The 19,270-nt window shown below is 37.9% G+C and overlaps 1 protein-coding gene across 4 annotated transcripts in view; it reads left to right on the top strand.

Moving 5' to 3' along the window:
- Positions 1-19,270, top strand: part of SMAD1 (SMAD family member 1) — a 61,883-nt gene that overhangs the window by 25,639 nt on the left and 16,974 nt on the right. For 3 of the 4 annotated variants that reach the window (XM_034442915.3, XM_087874544.1, XM_034442914.3), the window contains exon 2: positions 17,293-17,871. In XM_034442915.3, the coding sequence (XP_034298806.1) occupies positions 17,472-17,871 (400 nt within the window). In that variant the 5' untranslated portion in view covers positions 17,293-17,471. Of the gene's footprint in view, positions 1-14,515; positions 14,710-17,292; positions 17,872-19,270 lie in introns of those variants that run through there. The other variant, XM_087874543.1, reaches the window with a different exon arrangement.

The following is a 19,270-nucleotide window of genomic DNA, read 5'->3' as shown; positions in this document are numbered from 1 at the left end:
GAGAAGGTGCTTTCCTCTTTGTCTTTCCTATATGTGTGTGTATGGTTTGCTGGAAAGAGATTTCCTAGGAAGAAACTGGTCCTTGATGTATATAAGCTGTAGAAAATAATTCTGGTGGAGATTTTCACATGTAATGAAGACATGTAGGAAAATTGAATTATTGATGGCTGTACAGCAACATAGGCAGTAATTACTTTCCATTTTAAATGACTTTGGTATTAGCTTTATAAAAAGCCCAGTGTTTTTCACCTATATAGCATATGCTGGCAGAAAAAGAAGTGGCAGGTAAAATTCTAATTCTCAAAAGAAAGGTATGAACTTTTAAACTGACTGTGATTATTTTCAAATAAATTTCTCATTGCATTCCTGCTTAATGTGTGTAAACAGAAGGCAAGATCGGTCTAGGGAGTAGGTAAACTTGAATTAAGTTGTGCTGGTAATGCAGTGTAGCTTGTCTTGTCAAGTATAAGTGGTTTCTCTTGGTGTGTAATCTTGCAGGGCTAATGGAGGCATCATCCAACTTTATAAATAATGTACGCTGTGTATAATGTGGACTCTCTAGAGACTGCAGAGAGCATCATTACTAGCCTTTCCAACCTGCTGTAGATCTCAAATTGACTTACAGCAGTAAAATGCAAAGTGATACATCAGGATGACGTGAGGGGGTCAACTTGTGAGTGTGTTAGTTCAGTTATCATAATTAAATATATTAAGAGATCAAATATTAAAATTGTTACATTATCATTTATTTGTAGGCAATATAGGGATGAAGGTTTTTAAAAATATGAAGAGAATATTGTTTGTTTCTGCAATACTTTTCTCTTTTGTTCCCCAAAACAGCAGGTAGTAAGTTATTAAAAAATAAACGAGAAAACCATGAGTATGACTAAATGCATTTCTGAAAAGTTGCTGTATCTTAATTTTTCAGTGGATTACCACATGTTCAATAGCTTTGTAACGCTAAAAATAGAACATTGGGGAACTTAGCTTTAAGTCCTTGGTCATCTACAGGATTTAAGTTTAGCTTTTGTCAAGTCTCTATCCACTGAGTTTGACTATGAACTGTATATTTGAAGAGTTGCTGTAAGGGGATTAAAGTGGAACAAATCTGCTAATGAAAGCAGCTTTGTCCTTAGGTAGATATTTTGTACTTAATTCAGATTGTGACTGCAACAAACTTCCTGGCAATTATGAAATTGTAGTATCAAATAACACACACGCAAAACTGTGTTACTCTTTTGTGTGTGCAGTTCAGTTCGTGGCATTGGTAGATTCTTGTACACAACAGACCCATAAATGTTTCTGCTAACTAAGAAAAATTTGCATCAACAATAATTATGTGGGCCACTACAAATTTATTAATGAGGTTGGAAAAGAGAAAATTGAATTACCAGAAGTCCCTGGAATGTACTTTCACTTGAATTAGTAGAGTTTGTTTTTCAGTCTCGGTCAGGAAATGATCATACTGAATGAAGGACGGAAATCTTTCTCTAACAGATTTCTTTCTGGTAAGCACGTGACTAATCACACATCCAGATTGATATGAGATCAAAAGGAATGAAAAGCTGTTCTGTCAGCTGCTTTAGCACATGTACAGCAGCTAAGGTTTTAGGGCAAGGCAGATGCAAGTTTAAGTCCGCCCTCAATCATGGAAGTTCACTACTGACTTTAGGTCAGTCTTCCTCTCTGTCTAAATCAACATCATTAATAAAACCACTGTTTCTTTAGACACCTAGGAAGAAAGGCAAAATATGGATATGTGAGTACAAAATAAAAGACATGTTTACTTATTTGGCTATGGAATCCAAGCTGTGCTATACAATCAGCATCCTATGTGTGTGCACAGATGGGTGGTGTATAACCAAGAATTCTTGAATTCAGTGCTTTATAAGATGCCGAAAGTGTATTTCCAAGTATACATCTGGGGCTAACATAGAGAAGCCTTGCTTCCTAGTCTATGGCCCATTTTGGGGGGGAGCATTATCCTCAGTAGGCCTTTGTAGCAGGGTGGATTTGATTTAAATCACTAGTAAAAAGACTTGATTTAAATCGACTCGATTTAAATCATAATTTTTAAAGAGCAACTGTCATCTCTGCTACTCCTTTGACCTGCTGTTGACTCACCGATAGTCCCAGTGTTGCAGAATATACAGCCTTGTGCTACATAACTAAGCTCCATTTCATGCTGAATAAACTAAATTATTTATGTATCTTAAATAGAAAACTATCTTACAATAGATTTTTACCCCAAAAGTTTTTTATTAAAATAAATTCAATAAAAATCAAAAAAATCTGATTTAAATAAAAAAAATCTGATTTTTTTTATTTTTTTTTTTAAAAAATCATTGATTTTTATCCACCCTGCCTTGTAGATCTCTGCCGAAGAGACAGAATTACAAGAAGGTCTTTAATATTTCTGGAGCTGCTCCAGTTGGGGTTCTATATGATCTGCAGGTAGTCTTGACTTATAACAGTAATAGAGCCCAGAATTTACACCCTATGTCCGTGATGGCGAACCTATGGCACGCATGCCAGAGGTGGCACGCAGAGCCCTCTCTATGAGCACGCGTGTTGTCGCCAGCTGCTCTTCCAGGTTCCGTCACACGCATGCGCATTGGTCAGCTGCTCTCTTCTGGGTTCTGGTGCTATAGCGTGTGTGCACACGCTCCAGTTTTGGCACTCGGTGCCGAAAAGGTTAGCTGTCACTGCCTTGTGTCATGACAGTCATAAGTTGAGGCACCCATTTGACCAACCTGATTTTATGACATTTTTTGAGTCTGTTATTAAGCAAATACTGCAGTCACAATGTGAATCCATTGTACATAATGGACTTCTTTTTTAAATCAGAAACTGGAAACAAAATACTGGTTTGCAGCAAAAAAAAAAAAAAAGTAAATTGCATTCATGTGATCACAGGATGTTACAAATAGACATAAATTCAGTCTGGTTGCCAAACGACCAAAATGCGACACGTGACAGCATTGGCATTGACTATGAACAGAGATTAGACTATAGCTACCTGTCCAGCCGGAAGTTACACTTAAAACTTTCAGCAGATTGATTTGGTGGCAATCATAGTAACTTGTTTTCCTTTCAGATGGTTTGCCAAAAGCCCCTTTTTCCTACCCGAAATATTTATAATGTTTAAGAATCTGCAGCTTGAATTGTATTTGACTCTTTATCAACCACAGCTGTACTCTAATAAAATCCTAATTGATTTATACATACATACATACATACATACATACATACATACATACATATATATATATATATATATATATATATATTTGTAATTCTGAAGCATATTCTATTGTTTTTAAATGTTATATTTAGAAAATATGATTATTTTAATGCAAATACTTCTCCAAAGTACCTCATCAAATTGGATATCACATAATACATTTTAAAAAACTACATGAATAAAATGAGTAGAGAATCTACCTGAGAGTTTAGACAGTTGAAAATGCTGTGTACACTACATGACTCCAAACTAAGGCATCCTTGAAGGATAGACATTACCTGTTCTTGAACACATTCAGTGAAGCACAGACCACACCTTTAGGTGTTTTTTCTGATGTTCAGTCAGAATCTACCTTCGTGTAACATAAAGTTCAAGTCTTGCCCTTTGGAGAAATGGAAAATGGGACCTGTCTTTTTCTGTGACCCATCCTTTCAGTTCTTTTTCTCAAGGCTAGTCATGCCCAGCTCCTTAACTTCCTTTTCATTGTTGTTGTTGTTAGGTGCGAAGTCGTGTCCGACCCATCGCGACCCCATGGACAACATTCCTCCAGGCCTTCCTGTCCTCCTACCATCCTTTCTTTTTATAGGAGTTTCTTATTCCCTGATCATATACTTGCCCTTTATTAAACCTGTTTCGATTTCTTGTTTAACTCTTGTTAAAAAATTGTGCCCAGAATATTGGGCTAAGGTCTGATCACCATCAAATGGAATGGTATTAAAACCTTCTTTTTGTTGGGAGTTTCACTTCTGTTAATGCAGCCTAAAAGGTTCACATGTCTTTTGTAGCTAAATCAGACTGCTGAGTCATGGTTGATTTGTAATGAGCTACTATTCAAAACAAAAAATTGTTGACAACCACTATTACTGTGCATTTGATTTTTATTTCTTAACAAGGAACATTGTTTTTTGGGGTGTTAAATTTAAAATAAAAAAATATTTTATTTTTTCTTCTTATTTAATAGATCAAAATTTCACAGCAATATTGTATCTTTTGCAAATCAGATAAGGATTTCTATATCCTTACTGAAGCAGAACTAAGATTGAAGAGTCAGCATCTATTTTTGTTTACCATAAAGTACAAGTTCTGCCCTTTGGAGAAATGGAAAGTGGGACTTAGCTTTTACTGTGAGCCATCCTTTCAATTCTTTTTCAGAATTTTACCTTATCATACCTTATTGGATACCTCAGTTAGATTTGATGAGCACTTTTTATTTCATTGCAGTAATAATCAAATGACAAAAAAGTAAATGCAAAAGAACGTATCTTTTTAAAAATATCCCCCCCAAAAAAACCAAGAGGAGAAAACAAATTCACATATGGACATAAATTTTTAAAACAAAGAATAGATACATAACGGCAACTCCATTTTTAAGCAACAAATTAAAACCTTGCTCATACAGAATTATATTGATAATTTTTTTCCCATTTCATCAATAAAAAGCTAGTTTAAGAACTGAAAGTGAACATGTATCTTCATTCTGGGATTTTAAGTGGTTTTTTTTCAACAAAATAAAACAATAACTGACTACACACCAAGGTCTCTAAATCTGATGTTTAAAATAAATTCTAATTTTAGGTACACAGTTTAACATTACACCAATCTATTTAAATCATATGAACAATGATTTGTTCATATGTAAATAATTGTGTAAACGTGTAAATAATTAATGGCTAGCATAAAAAGGAGGATACCCAATATCCAATATTCTCCATTGACTAGTACCAAACTTTTTGACATCTTCACTTATTGCAATTTCTTGTTCCTTAGCCTGCTGAAATATTTATATTTAATACTTTTACTTAATGGGATTCAAAATAGAATTTTGTTGTTAGTTCCGATGGTGTCCAATCCATTGCGACCCCATAGACAACGTTCCTCCAGGCCTTCCTGTCCTCTACCATCCTCTGGAGTCCATTTTAGCTCACGCCTACTGCTTCAGTGACTTCATCCAGCCACTACGTTCTCTGTTGTCCCCTTCTTCTTTTGCCCTCAATCTTTCCCAGCATAAGATTGGGTTTATTATTATGGGATGTCTTATTTTGGGGGAAACACAGTATTTCTTCCAGCAATTTTAATTCCAACTTTTGATTCATCTAGCCCCGCCTTTCTCATGATGTGCTCTGTATATAAGTTAAATAGGTAGGGCGACAGTACACAGCCTTGCCAGACTCGTTCCCAATTTTGAACCAATCAGTGGTTCCGTGTCCAGCTCTCACTGTTGCTCCTTGACCGGCACATAGGTTTCTCAAGAGACAAATAAGATGATCTGGTACTCCCATCTCTTTAAGAACTTGCCACAATTTGTTGTGATCCACACAATCAAAGGCTTTAGCATAGTCAATTAAGTAGAAGTAGATGTTTTTTCTGGAACTCCCTAGCTTTCTCCATGATCCAGTGTATGTTGGCAATTTGATCTCTAGTTCCTCTGCCTCTTCGAAATCCTGCCTGTACTTCTGGTAGTTCTCGATCCACATACTGCTGGAGTCTAGCTTGTAGGATTTTAAGCATAACTTTACAAGCATGTGAAATGAGTGCAATGGTGCGATAGTTTCAGGGGTGAAATCTAAAATTTTTTGCTACTGGTTCTGTGGGTGTGGCTTAATTAGTGGGCGTGGCTTGGTGGTAAGGTGACTGGGAGGGCATGGCTTGTTGGTCAGGTGGGCGTGGCCAAGTCAATGTCACTTCTTTGCCCTTTTTTAACCTACAAAACACAACACAACACAACTGGCTCACCCACAATATAAAAGCAGTTGTGCTAGACCTAAAATGGCCCCTGCAACAAGCAGGAACCTCACACAGCCACAAAAAGCCCAAAAAATCAACTTTCACACTTTACACACACACAACACAACACAACACAACTGGCTCATCCACAATGTAAAAGCAGCTGTGCTAGACCCAAAATGGCCCCTGCAACAAGCAGGAATCTCACACAGCCACAAAAAGCCCAAAAAACCAACTTTTACACACACAAAATTCCACATACAGCTTTGTGAGATTTTGTGTGTTTGTGTAGTTAGAGTGAAACACTACAGAAACACACTAAAACTCAGAAAGCTGCACAAATATTATTTTATTTTTATTTTTATTTATTTTTATTTTTATATAAAAGCAGCTAAATTTAAAACTTCCTAAACTTTAAATGGCTAGGTCTAAAAAAAGAATAACTAAAAAAAAACCCAATTAACTATTTTTTTAAAGCTCCCAAAGGGGGAAAAAACTTACCCAATAGAACAGGGGTCTCCAACCTTGGCAACTTTAAGACTTGTAGACTTCAACTCCCAGAATTCCTCAGCCAGCTTTTCTTTGCTGGCTGAGGAATTCTGGGAGTTGAAGTCCACAACTCCCTGCCTGCTTGATTGCAGGCAGGGAGATTCAATTGCTTGCTGATGCAATGGATTGCAGGGATTACAGCAAGGCATTGCGACCAGCAGCTAAGGTAAGCAATCGTCAGAGCCATTTCAAAGGAAAAAAGTTTTTTTCTTTTACATGGCTCTGGTGATCCAAGCTGAGTTGCCTGATTAGCAGGCAACTCAGCTGGGATCGTCAGAGCTTGGCTCGTCAGAGCCATTTAAAGAAAAAAAAGGCTCTGATGATCGCACGGCTCAGCTGGGCATGGGGGGCAGGGGCAGGGATTTTTGCTACCAGTTCTCCGAACTGCCTGCTGCCATCGCTACCTACTCGCCTGAGCCGGTTTGAACCGGGAGCATTTCACCCCTGAATAGTTTGAACATTCTTTGGCATTGCCTTTCTTTGGAATTGGAATGTAAACTGACCTTTTCCAATCCTGTGGCCACTGTTGAGTTTTCTAAATTTGCTGGCAAATTGTGTGTAGCTCTTTTACTGCATCATCTTTTAAGTTTGAATAGCTTGGCTGGAATATTGTCTCCTCCACTAGTTTTGTTGTTGCTCAGATTTCCTAAGGCCCATTTGACTTCACATTCTTGGATGTCTGCCTCGAGGTCAGTGACCACCCCATCATGGTTATCAGGGATGTTAAGGTCGTTCTTGTATAGTTCTTCTGTGTAATTTTGCCACCTCTTCTTAATCTCTTCGGCCTCTGTTAGGTCCCTGCCATTTTGGTCTTTTATCATGCCCATCTTTGCATGAAACGTTCCCTTCATATCCCCAATTTTCTTGAAGAGAATCTCTGGTCCTCCCTATTCTTTTATTTTCTTCTATTTCTTTGCACTGTTCATTTAAGAATGCATTCTTATCTCTTCTAGCTATTGTCTGGAATTCTGCATTCAACTGGGTATATCTTTCTCTTTTTCCCTTGCCTTTTGCTTCCCTTCTTTCCTCAGCTATTTGCAAAGCTTCCTCAGACAACCATTTTGCTTTCTTGCCTTTCTTTTTCTTTGGGATGGTTTTAGTTGCTACCTCTTGTACAATGTTGCGAACCTCCGTCCATAGTTCTTCAGGCACTCTATCAGATCTAATTCCTTAAATCTATTTGTCACCTCTCCTGTATATTCATCAGGGATATGATTTAGTTCATACCTGAGTGGCTTAGTGCTTTTCCCTACTTTCTTCAATTTAAGTCTAAATTTTGCAACAAGAAGCTCATGATCTGGGCTACAGTCAGCTCCTAGTCTTGTTTTTACTGACTGTATAGAGCTTCTCCATCTTTGGCTGGAGAGCACATAGTCAATCTGATTTCTGTGTTGACTTCTGGTTATGTCCATGTGTAGAGTTGTTTCTTCGGTTGTTGGAAAAGAGTGTTTGCTATGACCATCGTATTATCTTGACAGAAGATAATCTGTCTGTGCCTGTGCCTGTGCTTCATTTTGTACTCCAAGGCCAAACTTCTCTGTTATTCTGGTTATCTTTTGGCTTCCTACTTTAGCATTCCAATCCCCCGTGATGATAAGGGCATCATTTTTTAGTGTTAATTCTATAAGGTGCTGTAGGGCTTCATAGAACCGGTCAATTTCATCCTCTTCAGCACCAGTGGTTGGGGCATAGATTTGGATTACTGTGATATTGAATGGTTTGCCTTGAACTGAGATCATTCTGTCATTTTGGGGATTGTATCCCAATATTGCTTTTCCTATTTTTTTATTGATTATAAAAGCTACTCCATTTCTTCTGAGGGATTCTTGCCCACAGTAGTATACCTGAAGGTCATCTGAATTAAATTCACCCATTCCTGTCCATTTTAGTTTGCTGATTCCTAAGATGTCGATGTTCAATCTTGTCATCTCTTGTTTGACCACATCCAGCTTGCCTTGATTCATGGATCTTACATTCCAGGTTCCAATGGAGAAAAAATCTTTACAGCATCGGACTTTCCTTTCACCATCAGATGCATCCACAGCTGAGCGCCCTTTCGACTTTGGCCCAGTCGCTTCACTCTTTCTGGCGCTACTAGTACTAGCCCTCTGCTCTTCTCCAGTAGCATATTGGACACCTTCCGACTTGAGGGGTTCACTTTCATGGCAAAGATACTGGAGTGGGTTGCCATTTCTTTCTCCGGTGGATCACGTTTTGTCAGAACTCTCTGCTATGACCTGTCCGTCTTGGGTGTCCCTGCACGGCATAGCTCATAGCTTCATTGAGCTACGGAAGCCCCTTCGCCACAACAAGGCAGTAATCCATGAAGGGGTCAAAATAGAATAGATTTGCTTTAACTCCTATTTCTGTCCTGTCAGTTCAAAACCTGGTATCTTATTTCTGGAAAAATGCATTTTGATCCCTTTTCCCTTGCTAAATTAACATTACAAAAATGCTTTATGGAAGGATGCTGGGAGCTTTATGTTGAATCAACTGGTAGATAATAACTTAGTTTTAAAGATTTTTCTCTTTGATGATAAATATCATTTGTCAGTTGCTACACACTGACAATGTTTACAGTTACAGCAATGATTGAAATCTTGATTTCAATCAGTAGCATTTTCAGTTGTTATGAGATAATTTATTTCTGTAATATCAAAAAGCCTCGACTCATTCTTTACAAATATTTATTATAAATAACCTAATATGAAGACTTTAAATACTGGATAGAATAAAGCATTGGAGAGCCCTAGTTTCCATAAACAGTAGGAGAATGTTTTACCTTTAATATCAAAATCTTTTTAGATCCTAGATTAAGTATATGCAGCAACAATTATTTGGAAGTATTAGACTCCATTGTGTTTATACAAAAAGGTATGAATAAATCACTGTTAATAAGTTTTCAAAAACAGGATATTGATTTATTAAGGTTTTACAAGTATATTCTAAATCTATTAAGTTGTCTTAAAAAAACATTTATATTTAGAAATCTTTCAAAACTTTTGAATAAAATGTGTAACTTGAGAGTTTCAAAAGGCACTAATGTAGCCAGGCAAACGGAGGAGAAAAAAAATGATTTAATTCAGTATACTGCCAGATGTATTAGCCCACCCTTTATTACCAGAATACAAGGTACTTTCTTGAATAATTTATTAAATTCAAGATAAGTTACATCTAAAATGTCTGAAATCCAGTAAGGATATTCAGTCATAAATAAGATACGATTAGTCTGGCAAGGCCTGTTCTTCCTAAATTTATGCTGACTTTTGGTAATTACCAGATGGTTTTTAAGGTATTTACTGATCATTCTCTCTGATCTGCAATAGAATTTTTTCAAGGATTTTCTCTGACTGGCTAGTATGGTATATAGTCCTTGACTTATGACCCAGATTTGAAATCCCCTCCCAGTCATGTGACTACATTTAGGAAACTCAGCAACTGAGTCGCATTTATAGCTGCTTGAAGTGTTCCATCCACACTTGACCACAATTTATGATAGTTCTGCTGAAAACTGGCATTTACTTACGGTTTTGGCAAAACTGCCTATGGTGAGCCAGTGGTTCGCTTAACGACTGCAACATTCACTTAACCACCACCACAAAAAGTTTGTAAAAGCAGGTTAGTCACATGATTAGCATGCTTTATGATTTGTCATGAGTTACGACCATGATGGGCAGGCTATATTATGGTGGTAACTCAAGGACCTGTAATTCTCTGCATCATCCTTTCCACTTTTTTTCAAGGCAGGAAAATAATATGCCCTCATAATATGTTATATAAGAATTCAGCCAGACATGGTTTCCACACTATTGCTAAGTTCATCTGAATTCTGAGCAGGTGAGGATACTTTTGGCATATAGTGCAACTTTTCATTCCTCTCTGTTGCTTTTCTTAATGTTGAACTAATAATTCAAAATGTCTTATGCCACCAGAATGATTTTGAGTTTGAAGGTGGAAACAAGACTATTTTGGAAAGATGTTCAGACTTAACATTAGGCAAGGCAATAAACTATAGCATTCCACTTAAACTTGTGTTCAGCAATTTGATTACAGAAAAAATGTTATAGACATGATATAATTGGATAAGATGCTTTATTTGCAGACAAGAAGTAATACATTTATTTATTATAACAAACTTCTCAATCTCTCACCTCACATAAGTAACTCTGGGCAATTTACACAAATAGAACATACAGCCTCTAGTTGAAAACAGAAATCAAACTTTGTATGTGTCTGCTCCAGGATTTAAATTCTTGGTTCTTTCTCTTTTAACTCAATCAATTTTGGCCCCTTCTTTTTCATCCTTGAGAATCAAAGAAATCTCAGTTTATGGTTCTGTCTGATCGGAAACTGGAAGTTTCTAATGTATCAACATTAGCCTTTAGAGAAGACACCCAAGGCAGTAAGTGCCCCCTTCTTCAATCAAGGCTTTAAAGCAGTGGTGAAATCCAATTTTTTTTACTACTGGTTCTGTGGGTGTGGCTTGGTGGGCGTGGTGTGGCTTGGTGGATGTGGCAGGGGAAGGATACTGCAAAATCCCCATTCCCACCCCACTCCGGGGGAAGGATATTACAAAATGTCCATTCCCAGCCCACTTGGGGGCCAGCCAGAGGTGGTATTTGCCAGTTTTCCGAACTACTCAAAATTTCCGCTACTGGTCCTCCAGAACCTGCTGGATTTCACCCCTGCTTTAAAACCTGTGCCTGTGCCCCACTTCCTTGCAGCCACTAGTGCTGCCTCTGCCATGTGCACCAAGGGATTGATTCCTTCTTTTTTCCTAGTCAGTATTTGTGAAGAAAAAGCTGAACTTCTACTAGAGGAAACAAGAAAATATATAAAACCTAAAAGAGGGTGCAGGGCTGGTGCAAAGATTTTGTGTTTGGCAAATACATTGCTTTTTTCTCTATAATGCCCACTTCATAACACTTATCCACTGATCGCTGTAACATGGATAAACAAGCAGTGAGGTTGGGCAAAGTTCTGAGGTGCCTCTTCTTGATTGTCTGATTTGCATGCTGTTCTCCTTCTGATTGGTTGGACTACTCCATATTGCCCGCCTGCAGGGAGCATATTCCTTCCACTCCACAAATTTCATCAACTTTGTAAGAGGAAGCCTGAGCTAAGAGTGAGCAGAGGGGTCTGTTGGTTTTTGTCTACCTCTTGCTAAAGCCCACAGACCAGTGGTGAAATTCAAAAATTTTTACTACTGATTCTGTGGGCATGGCTTGGTGGGCGTGGCAAGGAAAGGATACTGTAAAATCTCCATTCCCACCCCACTCCAGGGGAAGGATATTGCAAAATCTCCATTCCTTCCCCACTCTGGGGCCAGCCAGAGGTGATATTTGCCGGTTCTCCGAACTACTCAAAATTTCCGCTACCGGTTCTCCAGAACCTGTTAGAACCTGCTGGATTTCACCCCTGCCACAGACTCTTTCTCCAGGAATATTTGAGCTGAAGTACATGTGCTGCTCCTCCCAGAAGCCCACTTTCCTCCCCTTCTTCCAATTCTATCATTATCCCAAACAACACCTCCCATATATATTCCCCTTTTGCCCTGGCAACTGCCAATGAACAATTCTCCATGCTCTCACTGCACACATCCTAGGGCTATAACCCACTTAGCATCTGCTTAGCATCTGCTATGTCCTGCGCCACCAACAGGAAAAAATAATTAGCTGTGGCCAGTGGGGGATACCGGTGCAGGGAGCATCAGGAGTATGTGACGAAGTGCAGGGCACCCAAAAGGGCAGACATGAGAGAGAAGATAGGCAGGGCTGGGTGTGTGTGTGTGAAGCAAAGGCCAGTGTAGCAGAGCAGAAAAGCATAAGGTGCTTCCCTGCTTGACTGCATCTGGCATTACTGGAACTGCCATTGCTAAGCAGTGTAATCATGGATTTTTCACATAATAACTGTAATGCTTAGCAACAAGTTCTGGTCCCAATGGAGGTTGTAAGTTAAGGACTACTTGTAACATACTTTTACACTATATTAAGAAACCATCCCATTCTCATTGAGAAAGTTAATTAACCAATGTAAAAGATAAATATAAATACTACTACTATTTGAAAATTCACAAAATGTTGAATCTATGAAGCCATTTTTTAAACCTCTGTAGCTTATGCTATCAAATTACTTCCTCTTTATAAAGAAATATTTTTGGAGCATGGTATATAATTCCTAAGTAAAACTCGAGAGAATCTAAACTCTGTAATATGGCATCCAGTTTTATGCATTTAGTTGTACTTATCCATTCTTGAAGCTATATAAATTCAGGAGACAATCCTATTTTGTAAAATATACATTTATATATGAATTATCTGTTCAGAGATGCAACCGTTTTATATGCATGAGAACAAATAGGGGAAAGCATTTACTGTCAGCAGTATTTAGCTTACAATTTAACACTTGCTCATACTGGCATTCCATGAGGAAACTGTGAGCATGTCTAGTTCTGTCAGTATTCCAAACAGTTTGAAGATATGTAATGCAAATTTGATTAGAGACGAATGTACAAGTTATAGCTTGTTTCATTTTTCACTGAAAAAAATTTTAGGCTTTCAAAGTGAAGGAGAAAACTGGGATTTTTTTCAGCATATTAGTATCCTTGGATTTAGGCTCAAGTGAAGGAGTTAATATAGTTTGGAGTAGTTGTATAGTTGTATAGTTGAAGATGATACTGTAATGATAATTCTGCAAATTTGGGAATCAGAAAAGGTTCTGATTTGGAGATTGCTTAATCAGATTATTGCCTAGAGCCTTTCAAGTTATAAAAAAAGTGGACCTTGATAAAATTAATGCTTAATGGTATATTAAAGTTAGATACAGTCAGAGTCTAAGTGTACAGTTTATCTTCAGATAATATTAAGTGCTTGTATTTATATATATTAGAATCTGAATCAATGGGATGTTGTTTTTTGGCTTATCAAATGGCTTGAAAGCAGCTGTGGTGAACTGTAAACTAGAGGTTATAAATTGCAAGATTCTGTTAATGGAACTTTACCACAGAATAGTAGTAGTTTATCTGGTCGTATTTCCTATCTGATTTGCCTGATTATCTTGGAATCTGAAAGTACCGTACATTTCTCCTCCCATCTCCTTTACAGTCTGAGAAACTAGGAGGGTCTCTTCCTCAGCCTCTTGCTCTGTCCACTATCCAGCCGAGAGCTATTCTGTCTTTTATCTGACTGTACCCTAGGACAGGGGTCTCCAACCGTGGCAACTTTAAGACTTGTGGACTTCAACTCCCAGAATTCCTCAAGTCTTAAAGTTGCCACAGTTGGAGACCCCTGCCCTAGGAAACATCTCTTTGCCTGTCTCCCAAGGTCATTCCCATATGCTATTACAGAAGTTCACTAATGACAAATGTCTGCCCTCTTTTTCTTTGTTCCCCATCCCTTTTCACCTGTTTGCAAGGCTCCACCTCCCTTACTCTTCAAATCATAAAAGGAAATGTCTTTGGAATGGATAAAGAAATAAAATTCCCTGCCCTTCCTAAAGGAGATATTTAACAATTGAACAGAGTAGCATGAGACCATGTGTTGGTCTGTAAAAGGATATGGCTTGTAAAGATGTTTCCTTTGAATGCTGGATGAATATGGATGTATTTCCGTTGCAGAAGATTCTGATGAAATTATGCAATTACAGCTGACCGGGCAGATCTAAATATAGATGGAAATGTCTGTTGTTTAGCCTGTGTGTTTCTTAATACACCTACACAGATTATGAGAAAACTGCTATTTAAAAAAGCAGATGTTTGCAATTGTTGCTGTCCAAAATGGGAATGGATCTCTGAAAAAGCAAAAACTCACCTTATTTTGGCACTTCTTTCTGAAAATATTTGTTATTGTACCGTATTCTAAATTTGTAAAACAAATTTTATTGTAAATTGTAAATATTCTGAAAATATTTGCTATTGAATTATTACGAATATAAATTGTGACTGAACTAGTTATGCTAAGGCAATAATTCCAAATTTGGTACCTTGAAATCTATAGGAATTACAACTCCATGCTAGACAGGAATTTTGGAAATTGTAGCCTGGGCCCATTATGTGAGGGACAACTGGTTAGGAAAATTTGCCTTAGTACCATCTGCTCTAATGCTTGTGTGAGAAAATGGTCTTCGTAACTGCACCTGCCAAAACCATTACTTCTAGCTGCATTTGTACCATTGTTTCTGCGGTTCTAGACCAGGTATTACTCTTTTTTTTAATTCTAGTAATGTAACAGAGAAATTCTTATTGTCCAATTCTTAGCACTTAAGATACCAGTGCATTTGACTATAGCATGCTTGATTGCCTCTGCTAAAACTCTAGGTCTAGCACTTGGCAGCTCTTTTCAGATGTCCCATTATCTTTCCCTGGCATGGCCAATGGATAAGAATTTCTTAATGCAGTTTTGTAGCAAACTAGAGCAACCCAATTAGTTTTTGATATATGCCGCTAGTCTTCTTAGTCCTGGGGCCTAATTTAATTATTATTATTATTATTATTATTAGATTAGATTATTAGATTATTAGATTAGAATTGAAGGAATTCCTTCATGAGTGTTATGCTCACAAACTGGGGTTTGCCTCCTCCTTCCTAACAAGTTAGACTGGGTTTTCTTCATTTACATATATACTTTAAAATTGACATTTCTCCTTTCCTTCCTGCAAGTCAGCTTTTTTTTTTTTAATTTGATTTATATGCCGCCCTTCTCCGGAGACTCAGGGCGGCTTACAATGTGCTAAGCAATAGCCTTCATCCTTTTGTATATTTATACAAAGTCAGCTTATTGCCCCCACAACTGGGTCCTCAATTTACCTACCTTAGAAAGGATGGAAGGCTGAGTCAACCTTGAGCCTGGCGAGATTCGAACTTGCAGTAATTGCAGGCAGCTGGTCTTAATAACAGGGTGCTTTAGACCACTGTATTACCAAGGCTCAAACTTAACTGCAGTAAACAACGAATGCTGAAACAAACTCTTCAAAATGTTTTGCTTTCCACACGACAATTACAGACATGTTTTGATCTCAATAGGATTCATTTGGATGATTGCCCCTTTTGACACTACCCTAACACAAAATGATTTAGATTACCCGAAGACCATTTCCAAGTATCAATGTCAGAATATCAGGGTCTGTACTTTCCTGCTTTTTTTCTGTTCTTTAAAGACTGGAGCATCAGTCATCTGGCACTTCACTGGTTCACTGGGTTTTCTTAATATGTGTTCAGCCAAACCATTTGTTAGTGCCTTCAGTACTCTAGGATGCATCTGGCTTCAGAGATTTAGACTTCTTAAGAATAAATACCGTGTTTCCCTGAAAATAAGACCCTGTCTTATATTTTTTTTGAACCCTGAAATAAGCGCTTGGCCTTATTGCCATGCACTCAAAAGCCTTGGTAGTACAGTGGTCTAAGGTACCCTGTTATTAAGCTGGTTATTAAGACCAGCTGCCTGCAATTACTGCAGGTTTGAATCTCGCCAGGGCTCAAGGTTGACTCAGCCTTCCATCCTTTCTAAGGTAGGTAAATTGAGGACCCAGTTGTGGGGGCAATAAGCTGACTTTGTATAAATATACAAAAGGATGAAGGCTATTGCTTAACGCATTGTAAGCCGCCCTGAGTCTCCGGAGAAGGGCGGCATATAAATAAATAAATAAAAATTGGGCTTATTATCAGGGGATGTCTTATTTTGGGGGAAATAGGGTACTTTCTTATTATGTTGCTGCTAAGTTATACTGCTCTTCTCTAATAAACATAGATTTTTCTCACTCAAGTAGACTGAATATCAACATTTCCTGATAAGCATTCAGTCAACTGGATTGCTTTTTTTCTTTAAAAAAATTATCTTTGCCTTAGATCATTAGTTATACTAGTTTGGGGGCTTTCTGATTGTTTGTATCCCACCTTTAATGTTTTTACAAATAACTCAAGGTGATTGCTATATCCAACACACTTTCTTCCTCCTCCTGTTTTCTCCACAACAGCTACCCTGTAAGAAGAGTTGGGTTGAAAAAGAGTGACTGGCCCAATGTTATCCAGATGGCTTTCATGGCCAAGGAAGGACTAGAACTCACAGTGACTGGCCTTCTACTATGGTGCCTTAAATTTATTGGGCAAGCTTTCTGAGCAATGAGATTGTGTTAGAACTCATTAAAATTAAATATCAAAATCATTCAATTGCTTATATATTTCCTATCCTTACACTACTTTACTAAAAGTCTTCTGTCTTCCTGTTTGTAATTTTCAATTGGTCAAAATTGGTAGATATAGGAAGGGAGGGAGAAGGAGTGGAGATATAGGAAGAGGAAAGGAAGGAATGGAGGGAAGGGAGGGAGGAAGGGAAGAGAAAGGGAGAGAAGGAAGAAAGAAATGAAGGAATATTTCCGAAACTCAATGGAGAAGCCAATAGGAAGTCAGAAGTCTCTCCAATTCCCACTGATGTTTTTGGCTGCTTGTAGTCATTCTGTTTCTCTGTTTAAGTAAGAAAATATTTCTGAAACAATACCTAAATGGGTCACAGGTTGTCTAGTATCCCAGTATGTTCAAAGACTGTATTTCTGAAAAAAGCAATATAAATCCTTGTTAAGCCAATTTTTTCCTTTTGGTGTGAGATAGACAGACAGACTGACCGACTGACTGACTTGATTGAATGTAATAATTCTTGGCTAGCTGAATGTTTAAAACTTATTGGCTGGTTCATAACAGGTAACACTATATTGGCAAAGTTATATTGTTTTAACAGAACTTGTTTCGTTTCTCCCCCCCCCCCCCCCCATTTTATGTTCTGTAGGTACCTGGCTAAGACCTGGAATCTCAAAAACATCTATCAGACTGGAATGTCGGGTTCATTTTGCAAGAATTCGGAATTGGGAAAGATCATCTGAATTTATTCTGGACAGTTGTTGGAAGGAGATATAGGATTTTTTAACGTAGAAATTGTGCTCCAATATTTCCTTCTAACTAATCGCTATGAATGTAACAAGTTTGTTCTCCTTCACAAGCCCAGCTGTTAAAAGACTCCTCGGGTGGAAGCAAGGGGATGAAGAGGAAAAATGGGCAGAGAAAGCTGTTGATGCCTTAGTTAAAAAACTAAAGAAGAAAAAAGGAGCAATGGAAGAGTTGGAAAAAGCATTAAGTTGTCCTGGTCAGCCAAGCAACTGTGTTACAATTCCTCGTTCCTTAGATGGCAGACTTCAGGTTTCTCATCGTAAGGGGCTTCCCCATGTAATTTATTGTCGTGTGTGGCGCTGGCCCGATCTTCAGAGCCATCATGAACTTAAACCTCTGGAATGCTGCGAGTTTCCCTTTGGTTCAAAACAGAAGGAAGTCTGCATCAATCCCTATCATTACAAACGAGTGGAAAGCCCAGGTAGGAAATTCCATTATATGTTCATTTTACTTCTAACAAGTCCATAGCACCAAGTGGAATTAATTCAACGGGGGAGGAGGGAGATTTTACTTTTCCTATTCTACTACTGCTAAACTGTAATAAAGTAACAATTTATTATATTTATATTAATATTATATTTATAATATTTATAATTTATATTATATTTATATTAAACTCAGGCAGACTTTTAACGTGGTTGGAAGTGATAGCATGATAGCAATAATACAAAACTTCCTGAGCTTGGGTTTCTTTTTGCAGATATTTGATTACCCAAACTAGGTAACATCCATCAGTGCTAGTAGGGAGTGGGATTTACTGTACTTTTCGGAGTATAAGACACACTTCCCCCTCCCTAAAAGAGGGTGGAAATCTTGATGCGTCTTATACACCGAATACAGCCATGTTTGGCTTCCTGAAATCCCACTCCGTGCATCCCATTTTCATCAAAAACAGGGCCGCAAAAATGAGATTTTGTTTTCCTCTTTGAAATCTTGGTGCGTCTTATAGTCCGAAAAATACGGTACTCTCCTTTTATATTCTAGTAGCTTGCCCTGTCAGGGTTACTGGGAGTGGTCTTGGTAGTTCTTGGTTGGGAAGTTTTCTGTTAACTTTTTTGTAGTTCCTATAGCAATTCATTTAAATCCTTCTCTGTCTCGGTACTTTGATTTCCTTTTAAAGCTTCCCTTAGATAGTTATGGCAGTTGTCTTGTGTTGTGAGAGTGGTTGGAAACATGAAAGCACCAATATATGATTTTCATCAGTGCCTTTTGCTGAGTTCGAAGTGAACTTGCTTAGGTGAGATAGTGCCTTGAGCAGTGACTTCCAAAGTAGATTTGGGTGCATCCGTTCTTTAAACATCTGCTGCACTTCATTTGGGAAAAGTCTTCTCTGAGTTTACAGAAAAGGCTATATAACACTTAGTGAGTTCTTGACTGTGATATGTTTTTGGTTTATAAGAAATTACATCCACTAAATTGATGAGCAAAACTTAGTTACATGATGTCTGAAGATTTGTGGCAAGTTGACAAACAACACATAGAAACTGCTTTCTTTATCATCAGATTTAAAGAACTGTATTATAGGTCACAACAGTAAGGAAGTTGCTTGAATTGTTGAAGCATTGTTGTTACTGTACTTCTGAAACCAAGAGGAGAGACTGTTAGTCTTTGAAAGCAGTCAGCAGTCTGGTAAGTCAGCTGGAAATTGAAACAGCTAGAATCCGGTGAAACTTTAATGGGCAATTCAAAGCTTGGAGAGGCCACCCTTTGTCAGACTACTTCCTGATAGACTGCTGCATATGTGTGGTTATAGGAGGAAGAAAAAATGATGGAGGAAGCTTGCCATCAGTTGGCAAACACTCCTGCACAATTGTCGGAAA

Source organism: Pantherophis guttatus, chromosome 8, assembly GCF_059756535.1.
Source record: "Pantherophis guttatus breed Tessera chromosome 8, ASM5975653v1, whole genome shotgun sequence".
Lineage (NCBI taxonomy): Eukaryota > Metazoa > Chordata > Lepidosauria > Squamata > Colubridae > Pantherophis > Pantherophis guttatus.
The sequence above is the reverse complement of the archived record's forward strand: the minus strand, read 5'-3'. Positions and strand labels throughout refer to the sequence as shown.